The following is a 24,411-nucleotide window of genomic DNA, read 5'->3' on the forward strand; positions in this document are numbered from 1 at the left end:
CTCCCTCCCTCCCTCCCTCTCTCTCTCTCTCTCTCTCTCTCTTTCTCTGTGTAACTCTGACTTTAAATAAGTAAATCTTAAAAAAAAAAATGAAGATGCTTACGCTTCATAGTCATGATTGTTATGGCATTATCCATTCAGATATTCAATGATTTATTCTTTTTTAAAAAAAAAATTTATGTATTTATTTGAAAGTCAGAGTTACACAGAGAAGGAAAAGCAGAGAGAAAGAGGTATTCCATCCGCTTGTTCACTCTCCAATTGGCCGCAATGGCTGGAGCTGCAACAATCTGAAGCCAGGAGCCAGGAGATTCCTCCGGGTCTCCCACATGGATGCAGGCCATCTTGGCCCATCTTCTGCTTTCCCAGGCCATAGCAGAGAGCTGGATAGGAAGTGGAACAGCCAGGACTCGAACTGGCACCCATAGGGGATGCCTGTGCTTCAGGCCAGGGCATTAACCTGCTGTGCCACAGTGCCGGTCCCTGATTATTTATTCTTAAAAGTTGTTCATTTTATTTGTTTGAAAGGCAGAGAGACAAAGATATAGAGATCTCCTTTCTGTTCGTTCACTCTTCCAAGTGCCTGCAATGGCCAGGCCAAAACCAGGAACCCAGAACTCTATCAGCGTCTCCCACACGGGTGGTAGGGAACCAAGTACTGGAGCCATCACTTATTGCCTTCCAGGGTCTGCTTTAGCAGGAAGCTAGAATGCAGAGCAGAACCAAGACCCAAAGCCAGGCATTTGGATATGGCATGTGGGTATCTCAAGAGGCATTTGTTTTATTTGAAAGGCAGAGCTGGGTTGAGGGGAAGACAGAGGATAGAGAGCTTCTGTCTGCTGGTTCACTGCCCAGATGGCTACAATGGCTGGAGCTGGGCCGAGCTGAAGCCAGGAGCTCCATCCCGGTCTCTCACATGGGTGGCAGGGGCCCCAGCCTTCGGGCCAAACTCTGCTGCATTCCTAGGTGCAGGGAGCTGGATGAGAAGTAGAATTGTTCAGGGCATGTTGAGATTGAGGTGCTTCTAGCACATTCTAGGGGATGCATTGAGTTACAGCTAGGCCTGAGAGTAGAGCTCAGTGGAGGAGTTTGGCTGGGGAGGAGAATGTGAGAGTCATCAACACTTAGGCAGCTTTTAAAGCTGGGTAACTGCATGTGGTGGTCCACTAAGGAAGGGTAAGTGGGGATGGAAAAGGCATCTCAAGACCAAGTACTGGGATGTGCCAGTATGGTGGGTGGGGAAATGAATGATCATCAGTGATAGAGAAGGGGTCCTGGAGGAGAAAGGAGGAAATACAGGAAGAAGGAGTGATGAGAGAGCTAAAAGGAGGAGGAGGAGTGGGCCTTTGGCCTTCCAGTTAAGATGCTTCTGGCCCACATCAGAGTGCCTGGGTTCAGTGTCCAGTTCCGGCTCTTGACTGCAGTTTCATGCCGATGTGTACCTTGAGAGACAGTGGTTTTGGCTCAACTGATTGTGTTCATTTAAAAAATTATTTTTTTGAGAGAAGGACAGAGACACAGAAAGGTAGACATAGGGATAGATAGAGTTCCCATCCACTGGTTTACTCCCCAAATGCCTGCACCATCCAGGACAGGGGCAGTGAAGCTGGGAGCTGGGATTTCAACCCAGGACTCGCACATGGGTGTAAGGAACCCAACCACTTGAGCCATTACATTCTGCCTCCCAGGGTCGGCACTGGAAGGAAGCTGGAGTTAGGAGCTGGATCCAGGTGTCAAATTCAGACACTCTGATGTGAGGTGTGGGTGTTTCAGCCACTAGGCTAAATGGCTGCTCCTCTGTGTGATTCTAATACTGTAGCAACGTGCAGCAGAAGATAGAGTACATCATGGTCCTAGTGGACAATGGAAAATAAGCACGGCTGGGACACCGCTCCCTGGCAGTGTTGGCACAAGTCGCCTGTGAGGTGATCACCACCATGGCATGCGATCTGACATTGGCAGCCACTTGTAAATCCATCCAAACCATGTTACTCAAGCAACTGTGGCCAGAAATCTCCTTTCCCCCTCTACAGATAAGACCCGTTAAAAAGGATCAGTCTATCCCCAAACCAAACTGTTCGACCTGCACAGTAGGAAAGGTGTTATTTGCTCTCTAGGAGAGGTAAGTGGCACTCTAGGTATGATCATGATACTTGACCAGGTCTCCCCACCTGACTCCAGCCAGCCCTGAGTCTGAGAATGCAGTGCCCCACACAGAGTCTAGTTGCTACACTTCATAAGGGAGTAGAGGGCTCCTCAGGCATTACACACCCTCTGAATAGGAAACCTGTGGAAGATGCTGGTGCACATGTCAGGAAAGCTGAAACATCATCTGACATGTAAATATTCCACACTATTTAAATTGACAGTTGTACGGGGAGTTAGTTGGATTCATAGATTATTTCTACACTTAGTATCAGAAATGGGAATTCATCTGGCTTGCCAAGGAGGAATGGGTGTAGTGTAAATACGGTAGGAGATGGTTGCTCAGAATCAAGGACCTGGAATCAAACTGGGTTCTGCCTCCTGACCTCACATGACTTGCTTATCTTCTGTGAATCTTCACTTCCTTTGTGAAAGGTTTGGTGGTCAGCAATAGCGATTAGTTATGGGTGGTTGCAAGAAAATACTCACCTATGTGGATAAATGTATTATCTACTCCAGAGATTTGTGATAATTATGTGTGTATAGCACTTGACACCATATTTAGCCCTCAGTGGTGTGGCTGCCTTCTCTGACTCTTTGCATTCCTCCTTCCCTTCCTCCTCACTGTTAACACTATTATTGCTTGTGCTTTGATGACCATTGGATTATTAGTCTGTTGATACCGCTGTCATTCTGATACAGGTGCAACTCATAGAGAGACACATTGTATTAGGGGACATAGTGACCAGAGCACTGAGCTCACTGAGTGGAGGGTGGGGATAGTGTTGAGTGTGTAGAGAGAAGGAAAGAGTAGCTTCATTCCAAGAATGGCCTTGCTCATAGAAAGTGCTATGAAAGGAGTGTTTGTGTCTTGCTCTGTGCCACATTCAAATGTTGAACCCATAACCCACCAAAGGCCTGTACTAGAAATAGGACAGTTAAGCAGAGTATGATCAAATTGGGCCATACGTGAGACCTTGACCTAATAGAACTGGTGCTTTTTTTTTTTTTTAAAGATTTAGAGTATGGAGACAGAGTAGAGAGAGGAAGAGAGACAGAAGAGAGAGATGTTTTCCATTCACTGCTTCTTCTCCCCAGTGGCCACAACAGCCAGGGCTGGGCCAGGCCAAAGCCAGGAGCTTCATCTGCATTTCTCATGTGTGGGTGCAGGGGCCCAAGGCTGGGCCAGCCTTTGCTGCCTTCCCAGGTGTGTTAGCAGGAAGCTGGATTGGAAAGTGGAGCAGCTGGGCCTGGAACCCGTGACCATACGGAATGCTGGTGCTGAAGGCAGTGGAGTTGGCTGTTAGGACACAACAACGGCCCCAGAACTGCCATCTTCATACAAGAGGAAGAGACTCAGGAGCTTCCATTCTCTTTCTGCCATATGAGGACACGACAAGAAGGTGGCTCTCGGGAAACCAGAAAGAGAACCCTCACCAGGAACTGAACCTTCATCTAGGGCTTTGAACATTCAGAACTGTGATGAAAATACATTTCTATTGTTTGATCCCACCCCACCCCCCTTCGTGCTATTGCGTTGTAGCTGCCCCGTAGAGGGCCTCCTCAGTGCCCATCCCAGATCTTCCTCTGCCTTCAGGAGACGGGTGACTGCATGAAGACACAATGGCCTGCGTGAGCTTACACATATATTGTGTAAATGATGTGTTAGCACTGGAAGGGAGTGCTTTCAGGGTGTAGCCTTCACTATTTGTTGTTTGGTCAGTGTTATCAGTCGAGTTAATCTCTGTCTACCCATATTGGAGGTTTGTCCACTTGTCCTGTCATATTTGGAAAGAAATGATTTAAGGTCTCCCCTTGCAGTAATCTTTCTAGCTGATTATACTCCCACAGTCTGCTTTTAACATACTGATGGGTTCATTTGCTAACAACTTGGCCTATTTTGTCTTCTTTTTGCCTTGAATTCAACCTTCTGCATTTCTAATGTGATACACTAGCCTTTCAATCCTTGCCTTCTTTCTTTCCCTCTTCCATTCTTCATGCTTTTGGATTACCGGAGCATGTGCTTTGTGTAATAGCTACTTGCAGTTGGGTATCCTCAGAATATCATTTGAAGCATGTTCTTCATGCCATGCAGAGCATAGGTAACCTGAGGGGGTCTCTTGGCTTTGCTTTCACCAGCTGTGCCACCTGCTCAAGGTACTTAGTCCCTTAAGCTTCAGTGTTTTTGTTTGGAATCTGTGAAATGGATCAATGCCAGTATCACCAGTCGACTATGAGAGGTCATGTGAGCACAGGTGAGGAACATGTGCTTGGTGGTCAATGGTAGTGAGTGATTTATGTGATGTTGAGACATATCTGGGAAGCACAAATTCCCTTTATTTTTATTTATATATTTTTAAGGATTAATTCATTTAATTGAAAGTCTGTTACAGGGAGGGAGGGGGAGGAGGAATGGAGGAAGGGGGAGAGAGAGAGAAAAAAAACAATCAAACTTGCATCTATTGATTCACACCCAGATGACCCCAGAGGCCAGGATTGGGCCCGGTTGAAGTTGGAAGCCAGGAGCTTCCTCCAGGTCTCCCACATGGGTGGCAGGGTCCCAAGTACTTGGGCCATCTTCCACTGCCTTCCCAGGCCATTATCAGCGAGCCAGGTCAGAAGTGGAGCAACCAGAACATGAACTGGTGCCCATATGGGATGTCAGCGATTTTACCTGCTATGCCACAACACCATCTCCTCCATTGATTTTTAGAAATATAGTTTTTTATATTCTGTTTGCACAAATACTTCAGTTTGACATATTTGCACATCTTTTCAGAAAGCCAGAAAATGTAGAAAAGTTGAAATTGTATTTGACATTAGATGTACTTTAATTATTTTTTCTTTTTGACAGGCAGAGTGGACAGTGAGAGAGAGAGACAGAGAGAAAGGTCTTCCTTTGCCGTTGGTTCATCCTCCAATGGCCGCCGCGGCCGGCGCACTGCGACCGGCGCACCGCGCTGATCTGATGGCAGGAGCCAAGTACTTATCCTGGTCTCCCATGGGGTGCAGGGCCCAAGCACTTGGGCCATCCTCCACTGTACTCCCTGGCCACAGCAGAGAGCTGGCCTGGAAGGGGGGCAACCGGGACAGAATCCGGCGCCCCGACCGGGACTAGAACCCGGTGTGCCAGTGCTGCAAGGCGGAGGATTAGCCTAGTGAGCCGCGGTGCCGGCTTTAATTATTTTTAACAATTAGTTTATAAAAGGGAAAGGGGAAGATGGTATCTCCAGCATCTGCTGGGTTCTGGAGTAACTTGCTCACTTCCTACTGTCTTGTGAGTCCTCTATAATCCCTCCTTACCTCCTACCCTTGAGACTCTTAATCTACTGAGATGGTGACTAAATCCAGGGGCTGGACTGACTGAAGCCAGGAGCTTCATTCTGGTCTACTACGTGGGTGCAGGGCCTCAAGCACTTGAGCTGTCCTCTGCTGTTTTTCCAGGCACATCAGCAGGGAGCTGGATTGGAAGTGAAGCAGCTGGGTCTCAAACCAGCACTCATAATGTAGGTTCTTATGAAGTTCTCCAGGTGTTCTTCAAACTTCCCAAATTGTGGTACAAACTATGAGATGTCAAGTTTCTGGGGAGCTATAGCTTTCATTTGATTTTCAAAGGTGTCCTTGACCCCCAAAATGGGAAGACCCCATGCTCTAAAGTGAATGCTCTGACTTGGCAACATTAGCAGCAGTAAAGCAGAGGCGGGCAGAGGAGTTGAGTATACCATAGGACAGCAGAGTCACTTTGCTTTCACAAAACTAGTAATTGCGTTAAGGAATTGGTGGCATATTACATGGTAATACTATTTCTAAGTAGTTTGGTACATATATTGTTCCAAGAATGAGTATGAGGTATTAACAAAAATAATTAAACTAACACCCACTAGCAACGATTGGGTTTACAGAACACCGTGTTCTGCACATCTGAACTCCACCTGATTTAGATGTAGTGTCTCATTTCAACCTCAGAGCAGCAGTGTGAGCAGCAGGTGTTGTGGACTGGAGGGTTAAGCTGCTGCTCGGGATGCCCACATGGCATACTGGAGTACCAGCTCATGTCTTGGCTATTCCATTTCCAGTTCAGGTTCCTGTTAATGAACCTGGCAAAGCATGTCCATTAGGGGAGTGAACCAGTTGACAAAAAAAAAAAAAAAAAAAAGGCAGTCTGTTTCTCTCTCTCTCTCTCTCTGTTTCTCTCTATTTCTCCCTCCCTTTCTCTCCCCACCCCTTCCCATTACTCTGCTTTTCGAATAAATATTGTTTAAAAATGGCACTGTGAGATGGACCTGCCACTAAATCTGTCATACAGATGAGAAATCCAAGGCATAAATCCATTGAGTGTTTTCACAAAATCACACAAGGAAGTCATGAAGCTGTGACTCCAACCTGTACAGTCTGACTTAAAACAGATTGCATTATATAATGTTCACGATCTTTTTTTTTAATGTGTCAATGTAGTATGGTAAGTATGATGTAATGTAGTCTAACAATGATACAACTAAAAAAATAATTCTAGTAATAATCAGCATAATACTAAAACTATGCCAGGTGCTTTTTTGTTAAGGATACAAGGCAAGCTACATAGCTACATCTAATATCATTGTTGCTTTTCACTTTTCAAGTTAGCAATATATTATAGTATTACTGTTATTATAGACACAAAAGGAAACATAGTATATATTACTCTTTACCCTGGTACTAGAGGAAGTACATTATAATGGAGCATTATAACATTCCTGAAAATTGTGTAAATAATGTAGATCTCTCTGTATAGCACATAGTTCATGTAGTATTGCATTTAATCTTTACAGTGTTTGTGCATATCTGATAGATCCACTATTATCTATCACAGTAAAAATAGTAACATGATTGAAGGTAAAAACGGGCAGTATAGTATGCAGTACTGCTCATCTGGAAATTAGAGCTATCAGGAACTCAAGTGCAGTCAATTAGAATATTTGATTACTGTATTAAATTAAAATACATTGATATAACAGATCAGTACATAGTTAACTAGTATAGCTTTTCAGTGAATACTTGCTACTTGAGTGTTTGCATGGTCGTGTTGGATGTTTGCTATAATTATAGATACAACACAGTGGTTATTCTACTGGCAGAATCCCTCCCAGTTGAAAAAAAAATAAGCTCACCACGGCTTAGTAGTAAAATCATCACAAGTGCTAAAGTTACAGGACCATAATGTGGAATGGTACAGCAAAGGGATTACCTCCACTAGAAGAGATGGCCTGGAATGTAAGGGAACCCCAGGCATCTGGCGGTTTGTCAGGTTTAGTGATGTAAAACCTAAGGATGCACAGTGCATAGTCCTGCTGTGGGTAGTCGTGGTGCCTTTTTACTTCATTGTAAAGCTGCAGTCATGAAGGTGTTTTCTGAGACACAGGATCCTTTATGGTGTAGAGCCCTGGGCCCCACAGTAGCGCTTTTGTTGTTGCTGCTAAAACTACAGGTGGCGTTCACATAGTAGCTGCATTGTTCTCATAACTAGAAGTAAGCTAAGGCTGTGGACAAGGGAGGGCAGCATGATTGTTAGAAAAAGTATATGAGTCTAATAACACTGCTGCTACTGAAATGGATGAGAGAGTGCCATTGGTGCACCATATGGTGGATTAGCAGTGTTGCCAATCTTTGTTAGAACCATATATGGAATAATAACAGCAGTGAAACTGGTATCGGCATTACAGGCAGTATAATGTAATGTGGCTGAGTGGGATTGCCCTTTGCTGAGTCCCTATGACACATAGGAGGTATAAAGAAAGTGACATGGTTACCAAGTGTCCTGATGGTGAAGTGAGCAGTACGCAGGCTCTGGGGCCGATCAAAGCTGGCTTCAAAATCTGGCTCTGTCACTGCCCATGGGACTTGGTGAAGGAGCAAAACCTCTCCCAACCTCAGACCTGGCATTTGCAGTGTGCCTTTTCATGGCTTGTGGCCACTTGCTCGTGGAGGAATTCTGTGAAATAATAATTGTAATGTGCTCTCCAGAGTCAGCACACAACAAATGGCACCCCCACACATACCCCATGATGACTGCTGCAGCTGGAAAATTATGTGGTAGCATAACTGAATAGCACATTGGAGGACAATATTAAATCACTTAGAAGGACAAGGGTAGTATGACTATAATTTTGTGCTCTTGATGCTACAGTTCGCAGGGGCATACCATGCCATGGTGACAATATCTTATTAAAATTTTGCCACTCAATATTTTTCTTTGCTAGTGTATTGTTAACTCTTCGGGGCTGGGGTAATACAATACAGTGCTGTTTAGTACAGGATCCTGTGTAGTTTTTTTTTTTTCTTGTTACTAAGATACCTGGCAGTCTACCATGGTGGTATATAGCAGCACTGTGACCCACAATATTATAGTTTAGGGCCACACATTACGGTATAGGCTGAGAGAAGTAACTGCTTAGAGGCAGCCAGTGCTGGCAGTAGTGATGTGATTTTATGTTTCACTTTATTATATATAATTATGGGAATAGAAGATAATATACTGCGCTGTGCTGCATTCTGTCAGCCTATGGCCTTTGCCTTCCATTTCAAGTAGCAGTAATGCTAGCAGACTATAGTGAGCTATGCTCTTTATGCTCGTAGGTACATGAATATGAAGACATGAGATTATGCTGTGGTACCGAGAGTGTTTCAAATAATGCTAGTTTGCATGAGGGTGAAGTAAAAATTGAACAGTTAGGTTTGTATTGTGGCCCCACTTGCCATAGAACTGCCACTGTGGCAGCCTACATGTCTATAATGTGGCAGGGATATTCCTGATGCGTCATATTGTAGGGGCTTTGGAAATGTCCGCAGGAGTTTTGTAAGTGAAAAGCTGACTGACCAGGGCTCTGGTGTCCAGTCTGGCCTACTGCCTGTTTGGTACAGTCACCAGGAGAAGAGTAGTGTTTGCTTTTAAATACTTGGGGAGAAGACTTAAGAATAATGTTTTGACATGTGAAACTATGTAAGAATTGAGTATATAAGATTTTAAAATAAATGATTCAAATTTCTTGACTATAGTTTTATTGAAACAAAGCCACTTTCACACTATGATAGCATTAAATAGTTGTAACAGAGACTACATCTAAGTTCCTTACCCTGGCCACTAACATAAAAGTGTACTGACCTCTAGCGTAAAGCACTGTGCATTTTCTATAATGTGTATGTAAGTAGGAAGTACTGGCTTTGTACACTGATAATGTAGTCCTTGTGCCATTTTCCAATGTGCGCTTTCTAACCATAGTTAACTGAAGTATCACTGTCAAGTACTCTTGAGTATTGCCTTTTTATGCCCCGATGCTGCCAAAGTACAGCAGCCTAAACTAGAGGATATTGCCAGCTTCCTAATACCTAGCAGAGGGGCTCGTGTCTGCTGCAGTGCGAAGTAGCTGCATAGTACAATGCCAAGGATACAAAATGTGGAGTTAGGTCCTGATTCTTAGTGCCCCTGCACTTTTGGGTAACTTTTTTTTGGAGCTTTACTTTGCTCATCTGTGACTTGGGAATAAGTCTTAGCAGGTGGTGGTCCCAAGATTTATTTGAAATGATAATGCCAAGTTACCTTGTAAATGGAAGACTTCGATACATGGTATCCTAGATGGTTTATCTGCTCATTCAGATAAATGGATGCCATTGATGGTGTTGACCTGTTCCAAGCACTGAGGGTATAGCTATGAGAATACATGAGGCTCTGTCCCACAGAGCATCAGGAGCGACCCTGATAGTGAGTGAGCAAATGTGAGTTCCTCATCAGTACCAAAGTGGGGGTGAAACGATGGGTGGTGAGAGAGTAATCGGAGTATCAGAAGACTGTGAGCATGAAGGATAAGAAGGAATCTTCTATCACAGGAGGATCTGAAGATACCGTGTAGCTGGGTTGCTAGTTTATTGGATCTGTAGTTTGGTATCTTACACTATAAGGATCCTTAGTATTGCTGAGGTCCACACACACAATTTGGATGCTGCGAGAGGCTCTGGCTCTAGAAGGTGTAGTGTGTCTATTACTTTGTAAACATAACATTTGTAAGAATTCGTAAAGGTGGGATCAGCATTGTGATGCAGCAGATTAAGCCACCTCTTGAGAGGCCAGCATGCCACGTCATAGTGCCAGTTCAAGCCCTGACTGCTCTGCCTCTGGCCCAGCTTTCTACAAATGCATCTGGGAAGGCAGCAAAAGATGGCATAAATATTTGGGCCCCTGCTACCCATGGGGAGACCAGGATGGAGTTTCTGGCTTTTCCTGTCACCTTGTTCCTGACCTGGCTGTTGCAGCCATCCGGGTAGTGAACCAGCAGATGGAAGATACTCATTCTCTCTCTCTTTGCCTTTCGATTAGATACATAATAAGTATATCTTCACAATAATTATTAAAAGATTAATGCAGCATTTCTTCTCCTTTGCACTACTGAAATAAACTCAAAATCATTGAAAATGCACATTATGTAAAAACTGCATAGATTTCGAACTTTTGCACCAAAATAAACTTACTTTCAGATGCCATTTTCTCAGAGCTCTTTGAGGTCCCCCAGTATATGGCTCAGCAGTGCTTCTGGGGAGGAGGAGACTGTCCTGGGCTTTGAAAGACAGCAGCAGCGTACTTGGCCTCTATTTGCTAGATGCTGGTTGCCTTTCCCACAAACTGTGACAACAGAAATGTCTGCAAACACTGCCAAACGTCTCCTGGAGGGTAAAGTAGTTCAGGGTATGTAGGCACTGGATTAGGGGCAGTGATGCCTGCAAAGGCCGCTGCAGGAATCTGGTTGCTACCGGCTGGGTATGCAACCAAGCTGTCTTGGTTGAACTCCTTCCCACTGACTCCCTGGCACATATGAGCAATCACAGGCATGTTTGCAAAGCTCCCAAATTGCAAATGCTGCAAATGGTCCTCGAGAGTCTATTAACTTATTATGACCTCCAATACTGATAGTAATAAACTCGTGCTCCTTTGCCTATTATTTGCTATTTTACTCAACTATACAATCCATTATAACAAGAACAGTACTGTTCTCTTCTGCAGTGCTATACTGTGCATAATTTAAGTGATAATACTGCATTTCCTCACCCTAAACTACATCATACGGTGAATAGTGTTTTCTGACGTCATTACTATCATATTTTATTGTGCTACATTATAATACTATATTTCTTTCAGTATTGCCAATGAAAGTACGGTTCTGCCCAATTTTTAATTTTAGGACAAATAAAGGAACCACAACACTATCTTGTCTATGCTGCATTTTACTCTTCTACTGTTAATAGTGCAGGATTTTACTAGATTTTTGAGGTTTAGCCAGTTTATAAAATGAATTTATATAATTACGTACTGTAGATGAAGTGTTTCTTCATTTTATTGTGTTGCAGTGTTACAGTATGAATAACTTGATTATCTTTAGAATGTATTATAAACTGTATTTCATGAGTCTTAATTTTAATAATTATGCTATATAATTTTATATTGAACTATATTCCATCACAGTGCATTTTATTTTTTTTTTGACAGGCAGAGTGGACAGTGAGAGAGAGAGACAGAGAAAGGTCTTCCTTTGCCATTGGTTCACCCTCCAATGGCCGCCGTGGACGGCGTGCTGCGGCCGGCGCACGGCGCTGATCCGATGGCAGGAGCCAGGTACTTATCCTGGTCTCCCATGAGGTGCAGGGCCCAAGCACTTGGGCCATCCTCCACTGCACTCCCGGGCCACAGCAGAGAGCTGGCCTGGAAGAGGGGCAACCGGGACAGAATCCGGCACCCCGACCGGGACTAGAACCCGGTGTGCCGGCGCCGCAAGGCGGAGAATTAGCCTAGTGAGCCGCAGCGCCGGCCACAGTGCATTTTCTTAATGAGTGGCAAACTGTACATTTTCTTGAAGTTCTGATAGAATACCTTTGGATCTGACTGCCTGAATCATGCTAGTATTGCGTAAGAAATGTACAATTACTCCCTGCCCTCGGCAGTACTTATCCTATCCCACCCAGCACTGCACTAGGGGCCATACACAGTCCCCCCAGGAGCGCAGCTTTCATTGCTGTTACCACGACTTGCTTAAATGTTTATTGAGGGTCCTCTCTGACTCATTCTGCGACCTTGGAAAACTACTCTCTGTATTTGTGCCTCTGTTTGTCCATCTGTGAAATGGTGACAGTAATCACATCTACTCCCCCGGTCTGTGCTGAGACTCCTATGAGCTAAATCAGTAGAGTATTTCAAGCAGTGCCACGTTGAGTCAGATCTCGGGAAACAAGCCTCCAGGTGGGGTTTTTGTTTTTAATACGCCAGGCGCTGTTCTAGGAGCTAGAGGTGAAGCAACAAAATAGGAGTCCTTGGTCCTCTGTAGCTGAAACAGTTGGAGAGATGGAAAGTGAAATTAGTTCAGAACCTGATGTCAAGGGAAAATAAAACCAGAGTCAGGGACTAGAGGTGGAGAGCTTTTTCAGGGTGCTCCAAGGAAGGGCTGTTTGAATGCAGCCTGTGCCATAAGCAGCAGCAGCCATGTAGAGACCGGGATCCAGAGCACTAGGCCAGGGACATGGAAGAGCCAGAACTGGAGCAGGGACTATGCCTGGCACAAAGGATAGAAGTAGGAGAAACAGTGGAGTGCAAGGAGCGCAGGGCAAAGCAGCAAGTGATGGGGTCAGGATGGGAAGTGGAGCCCAGGTCAGGACTCTATAGGACACACAGGGTGGTGGTTCTCAAACTTGACTTCACATTGGCATCATCTGGTGCATTTTTAACAATAAGACTGCCTGGGCTTTGTCCCTGGGAGAGCCAAGGATTTTGAAAGCTCCCTGGGTGACTCTAATGTGCAGAAGACTTGGAGAACTACTGTAAACCATGGAAAGGACCCTGCTTGTAGGTTCTGACTGCTCTGGGTAGGGAATGAATCCGCTGAAAAATTGCTCTTTATGTTTCTGTGTGGGAGCAAACCGTTGAAATCTTTACTTAATGTATGCTAAACTGATCCTCTGTATATAAAGAGAATCGAAAATGAATCTTGATATGAATGGAAGGGGAGAGGGAGTGGATAAGGGGAGGGTTGTGGGTGGGAGGGACGTTATGGGGGGGAAGCCATTGTAATCAATATTCTGTACTTTGGAAATTTATATTCATTAAATAAGTTAAAAAAATATATATAAAAAAAGAAAAATTGCTCTGGCTGCTGCATGGAGACTGGAGAATGAACCATGAAGAGACAGGAGAGCAATATGAGGAGGCAGTGTGGGCCAGACCCCGTGGGAAGGGTCAAAAGAAGATGGCAGACAGTGGCGAGGGGCTCATGGGAAGTCCTTGGGCTTGGAGTTTGGAGGGCTGAACTGAGGATGGGCACAAAGTAAGGTGGCACCAAGGTTTTTGATTTGGGAACTTACGCCAGTTGGAAGGAAAATGTTTGAAGCAGGACAAACAATGATTGAGCTTAAGACACATTAATTTGAGGAAAGTAGTTAATATTCAAGTAGATAAATGGAGTTTTCAGTTGCTAGGAGCTGCCATAGGCACAGAGAATCAGAAGTGTCGGGTGCAGTGGCCTGACTGTGATGCCCGATGGTGCTACAAGGCGCAGCTCTGCCAGCGCTGTAACAACTGCTGCCACACCATAGTCTAGAATGGGACAGATAATTTCCGTCATCAGTATTCGAGGAATGGAAACATATTGGACTTAATGTTGCCAGGTTTTTTTTAGAAGTATAATGGAGAAGAGTGTGTCCCGTGATGATCATTTTGTTAAGAATTCCATTATAATATGACTGCTGTCTTTTACATCACCTCTCAGTTCTGTGATAAGTTTACCTTTCTCAGTATTAAACTTCACTTTCTACTGGCCATTATCACAGATATCAGTGGGATGTCTTTATACTGAAGATTTCATGTGGGTAAAGTATTTAAAGTATCTCAGTCTGCCGTAAGTGTGTGACTCCTTACCTGATATTAATATACAAGCATAACTGCAACACATTTTTATATTTGTATAAGCAACATTGAACTTACATGTGTACTTACACGCACAGAAGTGAACAATAGCAATGGTCCCAATTCTAGTCATTGTTGAAATTTGTACAGATTAGTGTGTCATGGGATTGTTATATTGAGAACATTACTGGAGGCATAGTGATTTAAAGAAGTGTAACAATGTAGTGTTGTTATCCCTATGAATATCATAACATTTTAGTGCAAGGTAGAATGAGAACATCTGTTTTTCCAAAATACTGGCAGGATAATACAACCCTTTCAAAAGAGCTAAGTAGTGCTCTCCAGTTGCCTCTTACAGGTCTCTCCTAAGAGGTGAGGCATTCTCTGCTCTACCTAGGCATGGAAATTGCTCCACTCTATTTGGTAACCATGATCCAATGGAATCTGTTTTATTTGGATCAAGATCCAGTGTTTCAGGAAAGCTTGCAGGTCTGGGTAATTTCACATCTTACAGTATTTGAGATCTGATTTCGTCTCTTGTTTATTGGGCAAGTCAGAAGGCAAATGCTGAAGCAATCCGCTTGAGATTCATTCACAGTCCTCCTCCTTGTCCTCCTCACGTCTTCTCAGAATCAGTTCCTCAGATTTCTGACGTCTGTATTTCTATTCCCAACTTGAGTATGAGTGCAAATTATGATTTCTACTGGACTCTTGTTTAGCAAAATTCAGAGTTCCCACGTACATACTGGGTTAACTTCTGTAAACATTCGTAGAAGAGAGCAGCATAAATGATCATTAAATATTTGAAATCTGCTGTAAAAGAATGGCCCTGCCAACTACCGTGCTCTAATGGTTTCTGGAATGGGGGACTGTTTCGAGGTGCATTTTAAGTTTGTATTGCCAGCACTGAAGTGATAAAATCCAACAAGGAGATTATGATTTTGATATACTTTATTGAAAAAGTACACAGTTTTAAATTGGTTTCAATGGGGTTCAAGCAGAAGGGACGGTGCCTACCACCTGTAGTCCCGTTTCTGATGGAGGGCGATTATCACATTTGCATGACTGGCAAAGTAAAAAGGTAACTTTTTTTTTATCAACATATTGTGAAGAGTTTCTATCACGCACAGTTTAAAATCATGAGATGCTGATGGTTGGACTATATTTCATGTCCCCTATGTCGCACCATATTTTGGTTCACAGTTTATCCATGATTTAGCATGCCAAGAATACATCTCGTCAGGGTCACCTGGAGAACAGCAGCAGCAGCAGAGGGAGCAGAAGCAGGGCCACGCTGGCCTGGAGGCTCGGCACACCCCCACACTCCCTGGCATTCTCCTGCAGGGAGAGGCAGGGGTTGGTGAGAGCAGAAATGGGTTCCAGGGTCCCTTACACATGCCAAGCCACAGTGCAGCCCCCAGCTTCTCCCACCCCACAGTAAGAACGCTACCTTCTAGGACCTAGATGAGGCAGGGTTGTAGATGTCTCTAAGTTTCGGCACATTAGAGACTGGATTCCACTTGTCAGTGTGTAAGATCTTCTGGATATTCTTTGCATATCAATAATGCAAATCATAAAGACTACTGGTAATAAAGGTAAATATTGCACTTTGAAGTTTTCTCTGTCGTAATGGAAGCAAGAGTCCATCTAAGGTTCACAACGTGTCCCAGAGTTGGCTAGGGACACTGTTGGGGGGGTCTTAGTTGGGAGAAGGGGAGTCCCTGCTTTACGAAATAATCACACAATGTACTCCTTTCTGCAGCATGCCTTCTGTCTGCTAACTGACAAATTGCTCCAGCTCCATTAATCAGTCTGTTTAGTGCTTTCCTTATTCATGGGCATTTATTTTTCTTGTCCCTTCTTTATTGATACAGCCAGTATTAAATGTAGGTCCTTAGCAAATGTTGATTACAGGCCCTGACACTGCCTATTGTAAAGATGCCCAGAAGAGAGGCTGCAGAGCTGGACATTTCACTGTTAGCCCTGCAACTGTATCTTTCATCTACTTGCTTTATTTCTGGATGTTGTTACTTTACTTTTCAATTTGAAACAACTCTTTAGTATCTGACGCAGAATATTTTTTAAAATGTCTATGGGAAAAAAACCTTCAGTTCTATACAAGTTATTTTTATATAATTTTGGATCTCCTCCCATTTAGTAGCTTTCTGGTCTTGGAATGGAAAGTGTCTATATGTAATTTCTGATGAGAACGTTATTTTACCAGGTAAAATAATACATCTACCATGTAAGTCTGAAGATACTCTGCCCTGTGACTTCATCCCATTAGTTCTAAAAGCTCAAAAACCACTGATTTCTGCACGTTTACCTTAGGTCCGCCTTATTTGTATTCTTACATACAGCCTTTATAAGAGCCCATCATGGAACTTTCAGCATATATGTGTAGACTGCATCTTGTCCGACACTCTTTTGAATATAGGTGCATCCACTTTTAATAAATCCCAGGCTCCTGTTGCCAATATATTGACTGTACCGCTTATTCTAGGACTTTGATGTTGTATAAAATATCCAAGCTGTTTGCTAAAGGTGAAGTGAGCACTCAGAGGGCTCTGCTGGCATTGGTCTAGGCAAGCTTTCCATGGTGGGGAGTGAGGTTCATTTTCCAACTTGTGGTATTTGTGTAGATCAAAACCGTTTTTGCCTCCTGCACTGCAGGAGGCTTTCTCCCATTAATCACCTGACCCTAGGATTGGGTCACCTTTCTTCGTATGCTTAATTTTCCCCTCTCACTTTGAGTATAAATGGAATGCCTTTCTACTTCCTGATTTCATGTGCTTCAGGGCCTTAGAGGATTATTACTCTACCTGCATAAATCGTGATTCTTTATCTGATATTAATGTCGCCACTCTCGCTTCAAATGGATTTCTCATTTAACAAGGCTATCTAAAAATAAGGTGCGGAGAAATGACTTAACTTCCATTTAAAGTAAGTAACTCACCTTGGTCAAAATACATGGTGTGTGATCCATGATAAGGTAAGTTACTGAAAATGCACATGGCTGTAACACGAAAAGACTGAAACATGGACTACATAAGAAGACACTGAGGGGCTACAAGCAGAAGACGATTAGTCTGTATCATTTTGAGTTTCTTGAAGGGTTTTTTTCACAGTAACCTTTTCGGCTATGGTTCTGGTTCTGGAGCAGTTCTTAGTCTTACCTCAGGATGGAAGCCATGGCAAGATTCCGGACGCCTTCTGATCTTCTGGGCCTTTAAGCGTTCACACTTGAGGGATTCATTATGTTGACTGTAGTTAAGGCACATTTCCAAGGGTGGCTTCTCCTGCTCTGCCTCTCAGAACTCAAGGCTGGGCACCTTGCTCCCTTACCCAATTTTCTCTCCAACAGCAGAAAGAATAGAGATTTTTCCCTCTCCATTCTCTGCCTCCCTCCCCACCCCAAGTTCCCTTGCTGTTGATCCCTCTTCCTGGTGTCTGCAGTGGTGGCTGGACCTTTACACGAAAGGATATACCTGATTTCAATGGGTGCCATGGTGATGGGCGCCACGGACTCGCAGAGGCAGCTGCTGTCCACCACCACCATGAACAGATTGCTGCTTGGGATCTGCTGAATGACAAAGGACCTGTGGGAAAAGAGGCAGCAGGACCATGAGGTCATTTACCACCCCTCAGTTAACGAGCTACAAAGAGAACTTCGCCCTGCTTTCCTAAGAAAGTTGAGTTTTTACGTGACGTCCTTCACGATAAATACCAAGTGTTACTCAGCAAAACTTAGCTATGGCTCAGGCAGCTCATACAACTCACCTTGGAGGCACCAGGTTAATTAAAAAAAAGAAATCAGGTTGTTTAGAGGGTGTGTAGGGTCACCCCCTAAATGCCAGGGACAGCTATGACTGGACCTGGACAAAGCCAATCATTAGGAACTGCATCTGGATTTAACACAGTCACGTGCAGTAACCCAAGTGCTTCTGGCCATCACTGGTGCTTCTCCGGAAGCACCTTTGCAAAAAGCTGGGATTGGAAGTGCAGGTGGGACTTGAACTCAGGCACTTTGCTCTAGCATACAGATATCCTAACCACTGCGCCGAATGCTTGCCTCAAAGTGGAAAGTCACCTGTATGCAGCACAAGAATGAATTACAGCTTCCAAAAGTTAAGAGGTTAGGCCTTTCCAGACTTAAGTTTAGGCTCTGGGAGGAGGCAATGGACTGCTGGTTGCATTTGACACTCTGCTAGTTAGAGTTTTCTTTCGTCCTTCCCTCAAGCCATCAAAAACCGATGGCAAGAGAGACGGTGACCTTCCTAGACTCTTGGACGTACCATGTTAGAGGAATAATCTTTGGATGAAGTTAATTCAGGTCAACTAGAAGACTTTACCATTCTCCGAGGGCAGAGTCCATGCAGAAGCAAGTCTAAAATTAGCATGATGATGCCACTGTCAGGATATCCAAGCCAGTGACAGGACAGAATAATGTCCCTGTAAAAATGATCCTTTAGTAACAGTCTCTAATGACTGTCTGGAGGAACCACTGAGTAATCAAAATAGATTCCAACCTAACCATTTCTCCAGGAGTTTGATCCTTAATCATCTTCCTTTCCACAAACGTATTCTGTCCTCTATAGTGTATCCTCAAGGTGAACTGAAATCCTGCAATGAAGATAATCCTTTTGCTTGGCAGAGAATTGTAAAGAAAGGGACTCCCACTTTTTCTCACTTACTAAGTAGGCAGTGATACCTACTTCCTTGCAAAACCCCTGTCCACACTTGGGCCTACTCTCTGCCCCTTCCACCCCTGCCTTGAAACACAATGTTCAGCCTTGCTGTTTCGCAGTGAATAACAAATCTCCGCTTTACCTTCCCTCACCTATGCACGGACATAGCTCAGTACAAAGAGGATAACGGCTAGAACCACGTCTATCACCATATCATACCCTACCTGAGGTAACGTCCATCAGAGAGCACGTGATCCACCAGAGGCAGGTTAAGAGTCTCAGAAGTGCAAAATGAAGGTCACACAAGTCTAGGAAAAACTGGCTGACTAGAAAATTAGACCAAATGAACCCATTACATGAAGCACTTTCTTCTGTTGGGTCACCCTTTCCAAGTTTTTGGTCTCTTTTCTTTATTCTTCCTGTTCATTTCTTTGAAAGGTCTTATCCAAAGCTGAGTGAAACTCTGCACTATCAAAGATGGAAAGCTGAGAATGAAAACCAGTGTCTGAATTGGAATACTGAAAATGAAGAAACATCACTTAGAGGTTTTCAGAGAATGGATAAAAGGAGCTCTCAGATATGTCAGTATACAGAAGAAAACAGATTCTAAAAAAACTACACAATTACAGAAGATTAAAGGTAGGAAAAATGTGATATTCTATTGGGTTTTCAGACACACACACACCTGCCAGTATTAGCCTTAAACTATTGCCAATTAAAGTAAATGTGAGCGGCCGGCAAAGCTGCCACCTGCAGTGCCAGCATCCGCTGTAGGCACTGGTTCAAGTCCCGGCTGCTCCACTTCTGATCCAGCTCTCTGCTATGGCCTGGGAAAGCAGTGAAAGATAGCCCAAGTCCTTGGGCCCCTGCACCCAGGTGGGAGACCCGGAAGAAGCTCCTGGCTTCAGATCGGCACAATTCTGGCTGTTGCAGAGTGAACCAGTGGATAGAAGACCTCTCTGTGTATCTCAGACTTTGAGATAAATAAATAGTTTGGAAAAATAAAGTAAATGTGAGGGTGTCAATACACATATTAAAAGGCAGAGACCCTTAAACTGGATGTATGACAGCATTACGCTCTTTGCCATACACTCCTAAAACCGAATGAGATGGGAAGAAGAAAAATGTACCAGAAAATTGTTAACTGTAAACAAGAACAGATGCAATAATATTATGCAAATATTCAGATTAATTAGAAAATATTACTAACAAAATATGAATCAGGTATGTAATGATAACATAGAAAACATGTAGAAATAAAAAGGATTGGTGAACACCTAATTTTTTTTTTTTTTTTTGGACAGGCAGAGTGAACAGTGAGAGAGAGAGACAAAGGTCTTCCTTTACTGTTGGTTCACCTCTCAATGGCCGCTGCGGCCGACGCACCGTGCTGATCCGAAGCCAGGAGCTTCCTCCTGGTCTCCCATGGGGTGCAGGGCCCAAGCACTTGGGCCATCCTCCACTGCCTTCCTGGACCACAGCAGACAGCTTGACTGGAAGAGGAGCAACCGGGACAGAATCCGGTGCCCCGACCAGGACTAGAACCCAGGGTCCTGGTGCCACAGGCGGGGGATTAGCCTAGTGAGCTACGGCACCAGCCAAACACAGAGTCTTTTAAAAGTATTATGTGAGGCCGGTGCTGTGGCATGGCAGGTAAGACTGCTACCTGCAGTGTCTGTGTCCTATGTGGGTACCAGTTTGAGTCCCGGCTCCTCTATTTAGGACGCAGCTCCCTGCACCCACGTGGAAGACCCAGAAGAAGATGCTGCCTTTGAATTGGTGCAGCTCCAGCTGTTGCTTGTAGCCATCTGGGGAGTCAACCAGTGGATGGAGGACTTCTCTCTCCCTCTGCCTCTGAATCTTTAAAAAAAGAATATTGTGCAAGGGCTGTCATCACTGCAAAGTGGGGTCAGCCACCTTCTATGACATGAGCATCCGATCTGAGTGCCAGTTCTAGTCCCAGGTGCGTTATCAGGGAGCTGGTTTGAAGTGAAACCCAAGTGCTTGGACCTCTGCAACCCATCTGAGAGGCCTAAGTGGAGTTCTAGGCTCCTGGCTTCAGTCTGTCCAATCCCTGGCTCTTGCAACCATTTAGGGAATCAGTCAGTGCATGGAAGATCTCTTTCTCTCTATGTACTTTTGCCTTCCAAATAGAATAAATCTTTAAAAAAACAAGGTGTTGAGCAACATATATTCAGAGGGGCTGGCATTGTGACCCAGCAGGTTAAGCTGCTGCTTGGGATACCAGCATCCCATATGGTAGTGCTGGTTGGACTCTGTGCTGCTGTTTCTGATCTCACTTCCTGTTAATGCACCTGGGAAGGCAGTGGGAGATGGCCCAAATGGCACCTGCATGGAGTTCCTGGCACCGGGCTGAGCCCTGGCTGTTGTGGCCATTTGGAGAGTAAACCAGCAGGAAGGTCTCTCTCTTCTTCCCTCTGTTGCTCTTTCAAATAAATACACTCTTAAAGAATTTCTTCAGTGCTAAACAAAATAGAATATAAATTATTTTCAAGCCATAGAAACTACAATACATTGGAAAAGAAGAAAGCATCAATATGTATTCTTCTAAACTAGAATACATTTGGAAATAGGAAATTTTTAAAAAAAAAAGACATTTAATCATTACTTGAAATTTTGGAAACAGCCAGAATCAGATTTGTGTCATGTAACTTTTAATACTCTCATTGGGGAAACAAGTTTCCATGATTGAACTAAGTTTTCCAATCAAGAAACTGGAAAAACATGAACCTGCATCTGTGCCCCTACTATTGTCTGCCCTGCCGAGCCACGGATTGAGGACTGATGCTCTTCTCCAAAGCCTTCGTCTCAGGCTTCCACAAGGATGCGACTAACTGAAAGGAAGAGGCAGGTGACCACGGCCTAAGTAGTCTCCCTTATCTACTAGCCTTTCTGCTATAGTCCCGATAGCAGTTGATTGTTCCCCAAATATCTCTGTCCTGGAAACTTGGTCCCCAAAGTCTTACATCATCATATTATAGCTGGAGACTTGCTTCAGTCATGGTGTTCAGTAGTTTGACTTGGGGGCATATCCTTGGAATAGACTTGGGCCTGGCTGCTCTCTGCTTTGTGGTTCATGCATGATCCTCTCTCTGCACCTGTTCTACTTACAGTCCTCATCAGACCAGAGCCATGGGGCTGCCGGTCCTGGCCTGTGATCTTCCAAAGCCATGAGCTGAAATAAGCATCTTTCCTTCCCAAGTAGCTTCTCTCTGGTATTTCAGTTGTAGTAATGAAAAGCTGACTAACACACCCTTCCTTTCTGGTAACAAACATGCCCTGTTTCTCGATCCTCTTTGATAGTGCAACCCCTACTAAGAATTATCTTCTTCCCCATCGCTTTCCTGCTAACTGCTCTTTTCCAGAACTACTGCAGTCAGACTGTGGTCCTCGCCACTCCAGCTGGATCTGCACCTGCAAGGACACCAGTGCCCTCTGCACTTGTCATCTTCCTCTGCCTCTCTTCCCTCTGCACATGCTCCCCTGTGCCCCACTCATGCACTGCAGTTTCTGCAGGACTAAGGCTGCATCTGACTGCTCGTCGGTGAGTCTGCGACAGAGCACGTTCTCAGGAAGTACCTGCTCAGTGACGGAATTTATACTGATCAAAGTAAAATGCAGATAAAACTGTGATTACGGACAGAATCAAACTGGTGTCAAAGAATATTGTAAGGAGTTCGTGTTTGGCCTGGCAGTGAAAGCCCTGCCTGGGTTGCATCAGAGTCCCTAGACTGGCATCCCGGCTCTGCCTCGGAATCCAGGTTCCTGCTGACGTGTACCCTACGAGGCAGGAGTCAGCAGCTCTGGGAATGAGGTCCTTGCAACCCCTGTGGGAGACTTAGATTGACTTCCCTGCTCCTGTTTTCAGCCTGGCTCTATCCTGGCTTGGGGAATGAACTACCAGATGCAGAGATTCTCTCATCACCTCCCCCCGCAACCCCGCTTCTGTAAATAAACTTTTAAAGGACATTGACATAAACCTACTTTTGACACTCATGATCAAGAAAACAGCCAGAGAGTAACATTACAACCAATTAAACCATTTTTTGGCGGCTATTATATATTCAAAACTTAGAACACACTTTTGAGGAAAGAAGTATAAATTAGCTACATTTGACCAAGTCATAAAAAGCATGAGCAGACCAAATGCCATGAACAAAATTGAAATGGAGAGGCTGCCCCCTGGAGAACATGACCACGTAGTATCCCAGCACAGCTGCCACTGTGTCCTCAGCAAACCCACCAGAACTTAGGGGTCCACGGCTGGAACTCATCGAAGGACTCGGGAAGCCCACTAGGTGCAGGATCCACATATAAAACCACAGCCTGACTCTAACCAATGAAAAGGCATTATGAGAAAAAGAACCCTTGCTTGTTTATAGTTACACTGACCATAAAATGCCCATAAGCAAATCCAGAGGAACACATGCCTTTGTAAAGACAACAAGGAAACTTGACTGAAGAACATACAAAGTCAACCTAAAAGTGGAAGGGTGCAATAGTTACGGAGAGCACCGTGCATACTGTAAAGATGTCATTTCTGCTTTAACCTTTTACTTTAGAATGATCTCGAAAGTCCAATACCATTTTGGCAGATTTTGAGTTTATGACTCAAAAATTCTGTTAGAAGAGTAAATATAAAAAGTAGTCTGGACAATGGTAAAAACAACAAGAAAAATGGGTTTTACAAAAAGAAGGGAAGCTGCTGGCTATCCAACATCAAAATCCATAAGACAATTCACAGGTGACACAGCTGGACAACATATATGCCAAAAGGGTCTCAATCTCACTACAGTCGGATTTCAATACAGGGGAATGGTAATCATAAAACGCACTTTGTATTCGACTGGCCAAAATGAAAGTAACTGGTAATATCAGACTTTTGGCCAAAGTCTGAAGAAGTGAGTACTGCTCTGAGCTGCAGATGGGAGAGTATAATTACATTACTTTATTTTAAAAAAAATTTCTTCCATAATAAGATTTACAGTGGGGCTGGCGCTGCAGCATAGTGGGTAAAGCTGCTGCCTGCACTGCCAGCATCCGTCCCGGCTGCCCCACTTCTGATCCAGCTCCCTGCTATGGCACATTAGCAGGGACTCAAACCTGCGCTCCACGATGGGATGCCATCATTATAGGTGGTGACTTAACCAGCTCTACCAGAACAGCAGGCGTCAGAAACCATTTACAGCAGTTTTGATTTTCGGAAGAGAAATTCTTGTTTAGGAACCCAAGATGTCATGTATAAAGAGGTTGGTGGAGTTATTCATTAAAAGGAAAAATAAGGAACCCTCTTCCCATTTGCATATCAATAGGGATGTTAACTAAGTAAGCAAGCTACAGTGGTCTCCTTGGCACCAGGTGAAAGGACAGAGGTTTCCCTACTGACTACCATGAATTGGGATCTAAGATACAGTACGTAGGAAAATAGTGTTGCAAAAACTATATACAGATTTTGGATACTTAAGAATATGCATGTAAGAATATTTATAGCTTTCCATTTGTTTTGGATTATTATACATGGTGAAATACTGCACTGTATCTCCTGTAAGTACTACATATGCATTTAACCCTCCCAAACAAAGGCACACAAATGGGATGGGCAGAACTCATCAGATGTATTAAGTAGAGACAGCAAATAAGTAA

The 24,411-nt window shown here is 44.1% G+C and overlaps 1 protein-coding gene across 4 annotated transcripts in view; it reads right to left on the reverse strand.

The window, feature by feature from the left end:
• Window positions 1–14,992: 14,992 nt before the first annotated feature.
• Window positions 14,993–24,411, reverse strand: part of CACNA2D3 (calcium voltage-gated channel auxiliary subunit alpha2delta 3) — an 879,489-nt gene continuing 870,070 nt past the window's right edge. For all 4 annotated transcript variants that reach the window (XM_051851530.2, XM_051851531.2, XM_051851529.2 and 1 more), the window contains 3 exons: window positions 17,543–17,658; window positions 17,236–17,315; window positions 14,993–15,397 (listed from right to left, as the gene is read on the reverse strand). In XM_051851530.2, coding sequence (XP_051707490.1) covers window positions 15,305–15,397; window positions 17,236–17,315; window positions 17,543–17,658 — 289 coding nt within the window. In that variant the 3' untranslated portion in view covers window positions 14,993–15,304. The remainder of the gene's footprint in view (window positions 15,398–17,235; window positions 17,316–17,542; window positions 17,659–24,411) is intronic.

The sequence above is a fragment of the Oryctolagus cuniculus genome, chromosome 10 (genome assembly GCF_964237555.1).
Source record: "Oryctolagus cuniculus chromosome 10, mOryCun1.1, whole genome shotgun sequence".
Lineage (NCBI taxonomy): Eukaryota > Metazoa > Chordata > Mammalia > Lagomorpha > Leporidae > Oryctolagus > Oryctolagus cuniculus.